General features: G+C 41.9%; 1 protein-coding gene across 1 annotated transcript in view; it reads left to right on the forward strand.

Moving 5' to 3' along the window:
* The first annotated feature begins 2,178 nt into the window (after positions 1 to 2,178).
* Positions 2,179 to 9,223, forward strand: part of ppat (phosphoribosyl pyrophosphate amidotransferase) — a 9,207-nt gene continuing 2,162 nt past the window's right edge. The window contains exons 1-9 of the mRNA XM_035653548.1: positions 2,179 to 2,879; positions 6,869 to 6,935; positions 7,254 to 7,460; positions 7,761 to 7,873; positions 7,980 to 8,125; positions 8,292 to 8,364; positions 8,454 to 8,605; positions 8,720 to 8,847; positions 8,953 to 9,174. Coding sequence (XP_035509441.1) covers positions 2,752 to 2,879; positions 6,869 to 6,935; positions 7,254 to 7,460; positions 7,761 to 7,873; positions 7,980 to 8,125; positions 8,292 to 8,364; positions 8,454 to 8,605; positions 8,720 to 8,847; positions 8,953 to 9,174 — 1,236 coding nt within the window. The 5' untranslated portion in view covers positions 2,179 to 2,751. The remainder of the gene's footprint in view (positions 2,880 to 6,868; positions 6,936 to 7,253; positions 7,461 to 7,760; positions 7,874 to 7,979; positions 8,126 to 8,291; positions 8,365 to 8,453; positions 8,606 to 8,719; positions 8,848 to 8,952; positions 9,175 to 9,223) is intronic.

Consider the following 9,223-nt stretch of genomic DNA (forward strand, 5'->3'; position numbering starts at 1 on the left):
CGTCTCCAGCATTTTTCCTTCATGACATTAATAACTATCCAGATTTGTAGTTTTTCAAAATTTATTAGTTTGTATTACTTCCTTTCTGTGGTAAATAAGGATGGTAATGTGGCTTCAGTTGTAATTCTAAAGTACCTATTTATTTTTATCTATAATTATTTATATCTATATTAATTATATTTATATGCTCTATCTCTAATATATATAATATATATATATATATATATATTATATTATATTATATATTATATATAGGATGATAGAGATTAGAGAGATAGAGATAGATATATATAAGAGATATAGATATGAGTAAGAATAGATATATATAGGATATAGGAATAAAGAAATAGATATAGAGATATATATATATATTATATATAGGTATAAGAGAGATAGAGAGAGGAGATATTATATATATATCTTATGATAATAGATATAGATATATAATAGATATATTATAGATATATATATAATATATATATATAATAGATAAAAATAATAGTGTACTAAGAATTACAACTGAAGCACATTACATCCTTACTTACAAGAAAAGGTTAAGTAAGAATACAAACTATAAATTTGAAAACTACAAATCTGGAGTAGTTATATGAATTGTCATGAAGGGAAAGGTGGAGACGTCAATGTTGTTCCAAAAGAGCTGAATAGAGATGTAGAGATGGATGAGGATGATAGAGATAGAGATATAATAGAGATAGCATAATATATATATAAATATATATATATATTATTATTATATATATATAATATATACTTATATATATATATATATATTACTTCTCTTCTATATATTATAATATTATATTAGATAACTTATACTATATATATATAACTATAATATGTATTATATTATATTATTATATATATATATATATAGTAATATATACTTAAATATAGCAGAGATGATATATTATATATCATATATATATTGAAGATTATATATATTCTCCACACTTTTTGAACTGATCTCATGCATGTTCCAGAATGGTCCAGTTAAATTGGACAATGTGTAGAGGTCATGTTGCTGATGTTGAACTTGGTCCATAAAAGAGCCCAGATTCAAAATGAACTCTTCAACCTTTGCTTTAATTTAAGTAATTGGGTACTGTACCTGCCATCATGAGTGTGTAGCCAAGCCCATGTGTTCCAAAAAGAGCTGAAAAAAAGTCTTTATAAAATAAACAATTAAAAAAAATATTATATTAAGCTAAATATGTGTTTAGGTTTTTGACTGACAGACAAAACAAGCTACCTGAATATGTCAACTACGGCTTTAAAGAATGATAAGTTACATGTTTTACTATCAGTCAATAATGTAAATAACAAACTATGGCTACTGGAGGGTTTTTAAAATGGTGAAACTGGTGGATTTCTGTTTCCTAACAGCTAACACAGCTGGTAAATAGGCCAAAGGTTGTCTTTCTGTCTGCATACAGTCACCTCACTGACCTCTTATCTCTCACTAGGGTCAAACTGGAAGCCCAAAAGATCTAGTGGCATCCATTCATTCATTATGCTGTGAGGAGGGAGTGCTTATAAAACTACTTCTACAGTAATTACACCCTTCTGGCTTTACACCTCTCAACAGCAATGTTACTCAACATGTGGGAAAGAGGCCTCAGGGGGAGTGTGACACACTCTGGCAGAAAAGTTATTACAGTCGGTTGATCCATTCAAAAGATCCTCACCAGATTCCTGGAGCAGCTTGAACACGCAGCTCGTTGTTTTATTGGCAATGGCAGCCTTGCCCTCCATCTGGTCTTTCCTCACGGCATTCCCAGCGGTGATCTGGTCTTTGGACTGGACCAGAACCAGTCCGGGCTGGTCCACAAGCTCAAAAATCTGCTTCGTCTTTCCCTCATTTAGCTTCTGGCCGATTTTCAACTCTAATTAGTAAAAGAAACACGCACACACCAAAGAATAAAAGCTCCACATTAAACGCTGTATAGTGAGTGTATGCTCACACAACACGCACTGGTGGTTGTACTGTACCTGGTGCGGAGGCCATGTTGGTGCTGTTGTTGTTTATCAGCCTGCAGTCCTGGAAAACAAAATACAAAATGGGCCGAGCTGTCAACTCTGCAAAGTTTCAAGATGAAGAGTCAGGAGGCGTGCAGGCAGCAGAAGAGGGAAGCGGAGTGTCTCTTACGTGCTCTGATAACCAATCACAGCCCTCAGCTCATTCTGATAACCAATCACAGCCCCGCATTCATCGCCACGTGGGAGGAAGATGCTCCAGCACCAAATATTTGCAAGGCGAAGAACTTTTTGGAGTTTATCCATTAAACAAGCCCCATTTTCTCTCTTACAAGAAGATTGATTTATCAAAATTTCATCAAGAAGAAACAATTGGCTGCTTGACCGAATCGATTAGTCTGACATAGATTCTTTGTTGTCGCCAAATACCACGTGTGTCTCGTAGTTTGAAGGTGTTTGATACATTCATGTGATAACAATGATGGTGGCCGCTTCCTGCCGTTAAAGCTGCACTCTGTAAACTTTTTATTTAAGAGTCACAAAGTTTCCTCAGTCCTGAGTTCACGGCCGCTTCAACGATGTCAGCAGAGTTTACGCTGTTGTTTTAACGAGCCACGTTGTTTCCTTTGCTCAACTCTTGCGGCACGTGTTCAGTCACTGCTATCAGAGCGCGTTCAGGCACGCACGCGCTGATTGCTGCCTGTAGGAGCAGGCACGAGACCGTCCGTCGGGTGAACGAGGACCGACAGCGGCGGGATGGAGTTTGAGGAGTCCGGTATCGGGGAGGAGTGCGGGGTTTTCGGCTGTGTGGCCTCCGGAGAGTGGCCCACACAGCTGGAGGTGGCTCAGGTCCTAACTCTGGGACTCGTGGCGTTACAGCACAGGTAAGTAACAGAAGGGTCACGTGGGTGTTTTTGTCAAAACAACGGACAAACATTAGAAGTGACTTTATAAGTTATGAGCAGGACCAGGTGTGGAGCCAAAGTGTGTGGCTGAAATAGCTTCAAAGTTGAAGACTGCTGTTTAATGTAACAAAAGTTGTGTTGCTAGAAAATGTGATGTTAAAGGTGACTTTAAAAGTTATTCTACTGCTACAAAGTTGTAAATATGAGCAAGAAAAACTAAACTAATATCGAAAATCAGTAGTGCTTTACAGTTCCCCCAAATTCAGTGTGATAAATGTCACCATAAAGTCAATATTTAGTAACAGATTCACTGAAATATTACAAGATGTAGAGTGAAAATAGCAGTTATTTGATGAATCTGATGGTCATTGAATTAATCAGAAAACAGGGGAAATGCCTCTTATTTCCCACAGCTCAATGAGTTATATTCAGATTGCTTGTTTAATGTGATCAATGGTCATAACAAAAGTATTTCTTACATTTGAGATATGTTTTCTTATAAATGACAAACTATTAGTTAGAAAAGTATCAGTCAATGAATTGATTAGTCTTTGCAGCTCTTAAAGATGAATTAAATCATTTCTAAAGTTTACCTTTGCTTGCGTAACCGTTTGTACTCTGTATCACATGGGTTTAGTAGATATTACCTCTCTTTCTGGGGCTGCGGAGGCCATTGAACAGACTGAGTTGATCTTTATAATCGGTATGTGATCCTGCTCCTCTTTGCAGCGGGCCTTCTCAGCAAAGTCAGAGTCAGTGCCCAGTTTTTTTACTGGTGTCTGGAGCGTTGGCTCTGAAAGGGGAAAAAGGGAACAAAAGGCTGTTATTTGTAAGAAGTACTCCTAATGCAACATTTCAGATCTTCATGGACAAGCAGTGTTTCTTTTTCACTTGGCCTGGCAGTGGATTTCGTCATGAGATGTACCTTTTGTCAGCAGTACCCTTATCCATAATTTCATTACTCCACAGCAAATCATGGGACCGAGTCCAAAATGACAAAGGCTTCAGTCAATTCATGTGACACACAAAATGATTACTGAGGGAGGCACATTTCAGACCTTGATCCACAGCTTTCCTCTTCTTTCCTCTGTTTGCTGAATATGTATCCTCTTTTTCTGTTTCGGTAGAGCCTGCAAGGCAACATGCAACATAAAACAGTCACAAGACGACAGGCCATTCTTTAACAGAACAAAAACCTTTTCATTTACCGTAATTAAATTAAGTAGGGCAGACAGACTTTAACTCAGTGTTTCTACACCATTACTTCATTGAATGGGAATGTATTTTGTTTTTCAGTGTTTTTATTCTAGCTTTAGGAAAGGGTTGTTTATTTCCCATTTATTTCAAGGGTTATCTAACATTAAGATTTAAAGGTTCAGTTTTTCAACCATTAAAATCCTACTTTCTCATTTATCTCTAGAGGTATCCGGTCATGCAGATAGTTTTCATGAATGGATTTTGGTAATTGATGGTAGAAAACAGTGTGTGAATTATTTTCATCAACACCTGCCCGCTAGACTAATTAGAATAAATAATTATACTGGGCTCACTCTTTAGTCTGTGCTGCTGAAGCTCCTGGACTGTATGCGGCCTTAGGTCTTCATTGTTTTGTGCAACATCAAGGCTTACAGACGAGACAGAACCAGAACTAGAAGATCTTTCCTCCATCGCCGCGGCCTTTGCGGTCACTGTGTTCATCTTTGTCAAACAGACACCTACGTGATCCTCGCAGTCCTCCGACATCGTGAGTCTGCCTGGGTCTGGGTCGTCTGCAGCGCCCGTGTCATGCGGTGAGCCGTTAGTTGTGCGATTCATAATGGCGTCCACCTCATCGTAGAACCTCATAAGGCGTCTTGGGTCAGCTTCATCAGTCTTCCCTCTTTGGAGGGAGCGGTAAAGGTACTTGAGGTTCTTGTACTTGGTGTGGCACTGCTTCCAGTCGCGTTCAATGCCCTGCTGCATTAACCTGTTGGAGATCTGGACGAAGATGTCTCTCTTTCTGGTCGAGCTCTCCAGCTGCCTGCACACGTGCTGGTCGGACCAGACTTGAATCAGCGCTCGCACCTCCTGGTCGCTCCAGTTCCGACCCGTGTCCGACACCGTGACCACGTGGAACTGTTCAGAGCTGGATGGGTCTGCGACAGTTAGATGGGCATCTGGAGCAAATCAAACTAGATTAAGGAAAGAAAAGATTACATGTACTGTAAACTGCACTGGTTGTTGGCGTGGCATACCTGTTCCCCTCCATTTTGTTTCCATGTCTCCATCCATATCGTAATCGTCACTGTTGTCATCTGAAAATAAAAAAAGGAATAGACAACGTGATTGTTCTTTTGGTCTCGAATACAAACCCATATATTTACTGGAGGCCGAATACATACCATCATCTATTTCAATGACAACCTCGCTTTCCGAGGCTATTGTCTGTGCTGGTGTTTGTAGCCTCCCTGCTCCCAGTTCTTCATCATACAACTTTTTCTGCATCTCCATGGTCCCGTTGTCCAGTCCCCGGTCCAGCAGAATGGCTTCCACCTCATCAAAGAACTTCATGTACTTCCCTGGGCCTCCCGCGCTGCTGCCCCCAGCAGCATGAGCGCTTTTAGCAGTCTTGTAGTCGTATTTCAGGTTCTTGTATTTCGTTCGACATTGTTTCCAGTTGCGTACCACCCCAAAGTTTCTTTGCATCAGGCGGGCCATCTCTTGGAAGATGGATTTGTTGCGTAGCGTGCACTTCAGGCGCTCTCGAATATGTCGGTCAGCCCAGACGCATAGCAGCGCTCTGACCTCATCGTCTGTCCAATGGCGGCCCCCTTCTTCAGCCACGCTCGGGGTGTAAGGAAGAGCCCGTTGGAGTCGAGTCCTGGTACCTGTACACACATGCACACACTGTGTTGTCTTCGGCTCAGTTTAGATTTAAATAAGATGAAGCTTGAATCAAAATGTTTTAATTTGATCTCTCTTTAGACTGCGTTTAAAATGTTGAGAGCAGGAATAACTTTTCTACTTAAGTTTGAAGCTACATTAGTTCGACTGACAAAGTTTATCTTCTGATCCATTAAATATTAAAATGTGTTGAGCGTTTCGCTCCAGTTGGGGTTGAACCTAGATTTACCTTCCTGTATTGGGATAGTGACTGAGGAAGGGTAGATTCCTCTTTGATTACCCACATCTTCCACTTCTTCCTCCCAGCCCTCCTCTGGCCTGCCATCCTCTCCTGGGCTGTAGTCTGCTGCTGTTGCATCAGGCTTCCTGCTCTGAAGTCCCAGGCTCCTGCACTTGGCCTGACACTCCCACCAGCCGCGCACAACACTGAGCCTCCTCAGACGCTCTGAGATCAACTCAAATGTAGTTCTGCTCTCTGATACGTGCTGAGCTCCCAACTCGTCCCACACTGACATGAGAGCCAGCACCTCTGCTTCCCCCCAGTGCCTCTCCACCGAGCCTTTGTCCTCTACCACCTCGCTATCACCTCCTCTTTGTCTCTCTGCTCCTCTCTCCATGTTTGAGCTGACCTGGAAACGCTTTCTTTTCCCCAATCCGTCTGCCTCTGCTGCCCGGTTCCCTTGGCAACCAGGCGGTTAAGCCTGAAAGCAACGCCTCCATGCAGAAAAGCAGCCTCACCACTGGCTTAAGCTGTGTGCTGAGGGGGCGGGACGAAGTGTAATCCGAGAAGCAGCTTGGTAAATAGGCTGAAACTGCAGCAAGACGACTCTCCATATATGGCAGCTCCACACTAGAGAAACCCACATTTCTGGGTTTTTATTTCCGCCTTCGTTCCTGCTTTGTTTTTCCAATGCAAACCAGTTTGGTTTGCCTTAAGGCTTATATCAAGCTTTTAGCACTGAATAAGTTTGTCATGTTTAGTCTTGCAGAAAAGAGACAGAAAGATTGTTCCTTTTATAAAACTCCCTTCTGACTGATATATTTACACCGTTACAGTTTACATGTGATTGTCTGTGTCTACTCAGGGGTCAGGAAAGTGCCGGGATTGTCACATGTAATGGAGCCAGTCCACCCACATACACAACCCACAAGGTAACACTGATTACGTCTAGCCCCCTTGTATAATTAGACTGAAGACATCAGACATTATACAGGAAATATTTCAGCTGCTTTTCATTGAATGTGCACTATAAATAAATGTTAATTTACAGTCACACACAGTTTGACACAGTTAAATAGAATTTGTTGTAAAGCTTTGTCCCACTCAGATTGTGACCTGTTTTTCCACTCTACAACACCAAGGCTGCATATTACTATTTACTTTCTTATTTGTGCAGACTGTCACTGAGAACATCTCTCACCGATTCCTCTTGCCTTTTTTTTTTCTTTTTTTCTTTTTTTTTTTTTTAGGGAATGGGATTAGTGAGCACTGCTTTCCCACCCGAGGCTCTTCAGAAGCTGCGCTATGGAAACCTTGGTATTTGTCACACACGCTATTCAACTACTGGGATCTCAGAGCTGCAGAACTGCCAGCCCTTTGTTGTGGATACACTGCATGGCAAGATTGCTGTGGCACACAATGGAGAGCTGGTTAATGCGCATGCTCTGCGGAAAAAGGTGAGAATGCCCCCCCCCCCCAAGTTTGTCTCACTGAACCTGGTGCATATCAATGGCTCTTACTGTGTACTGGTACTGGGTTGCTGGGTTGCTGGGTCTGTTGGATCTTAATCCTAATTAAAGGACAAACCAGGCCCAGTATGTATTACATCTGTATAATCAATCTGTGTGTGTGTGTGTGTAATAATGTTCTTCTCTGAGACAACATACAAGCTAATGGATATTAACCTGCATAAAATAACACTTCTGTATATATTTCTGTATATATGCTGAGTCATTCATTGTAAATATGGCGTGCAGGTAATGCGCCATGGTGTAGGCCTCTCTACCAGCTCAGACAGCGAGCTCATCACCCAACTGCTGGCGCTGACTCCACCTATGGAGGAGCTGGACGCACCAGACTGGGTTGCCAGGTCAGTGTTATGTGTTCTGTTACTATGCTGCAAAAATATTTTTTCACTGCACTATTTAAATACATTTATTTATTTATTTATTTATTTATTTATTTTTGGATTGTAGAATTAAAAACCTGATGACTGAGACCCCTACGTCGTACTCGCTGTTGGTGATGTTCAAAGATGTTATCTATGCGGTGCGTGACCCTTATGGAAATCGACCCCTGTGCATTGGACGAATTGTTCCCATCTCTAAACTGCACAGTTCAGGTATTCTCAACATGTTTGTCCTTAAAAGTTAAAAACTTCTTCTGCTGATAAAGACGAGGCCTCACGAGAGCTTATCAGCGCTCAAGCCAGGCCGGCCTTGGTTTGGTCAGAGGTCAGATGTGTATGCTGGTGGATGATTAACGTCATTCTTTGTCCCTTTGGTCAGGTGCTGGAGAGGAGGACACTGAGGGGTGGGTTGTGTCATCAGAGTCCTGTAGCTTCCAGTCCATCGGTGCCAGGTCAGTTTTTGCCATCAGTGTAATGTTTCCTGCATAATAATGGAGGTGCTTTGGTTAATGACCATTTTCATGTCCTTCCTGATTCTCAGGTATTACAGAGAGGTCTTACCAGGAGAGATAGTCCAGATATCCAAGCACGGCATCAAGTCTCTGAGTGTTGTCCCTCGGCCTGAGGGAGACCTCCCTGCCTTCTGCATATTTGAATATGTTTACTTTGCCAGACCAGACTCTATTTTTGAAGGTTTGAACATTTATTTATACCTCTCACTGTCTATAACTGTTGGGTTTTCTTGTAGAATCATTGAAATAGCTTGTCTAAGTGAAATGTTCAGTATCTTATACCACTGTACTGCAGGGCAGATGGTCTATACTGTGAGGCAGCGCTGTGGGCGGCAGTTAGCCATTGAGGCTCCAACAGACGCAGACGTGGTCAGCACTGTGCCAGAGTCTGCAACTCCTGCTGCACTGGGATATGCTCAGCAGGTCGGTCTGCAAGCTGTCTGCACTGTAAATAGGTGCTGTGATACACTCACCACCTGATGGACCTTTGTCCTCACAAGCTTTCTTCTTCTCCTTCCCTTCTCACAGTCTGGGCTGCCATATATTGAGGTTCTGTGTAAGAACCGCTATGTTGGGAGAACGTTTATCCAACCGAATACCCGCTTGAGGCAGCTGGGAGTTGCCAAGAAGTTTGGGGCTTTGACAGACAACTTTGCTGGGAAAAGAGTGGTGCTAGTTGATGACTCTATTGTCAGAGGCAACACCATCTCCCCCATTATAAAACTACTGAAGGAAGCTGGTGCAGCTGAGGTGGGTTGGCTCAGGATGTTACATACTCCTATATATGTGTGTGTGTGTG

This window comes from Morone saxatilis, unplaced genomic scaffold, assembly GCF_004916995.1.
Source record: "Morone saxatilis isolate NCDOM2014 unplaced genomic scaffold, NCSU_SB_2.0 Contig12, whole genome shotgun sequence".
Taxonomy (NCBI): domain Eukaryota; kingdom Metazoa; phylum Chordata; class Actinopteri; family Moronidae; genus Morone; species Morone saxatilis.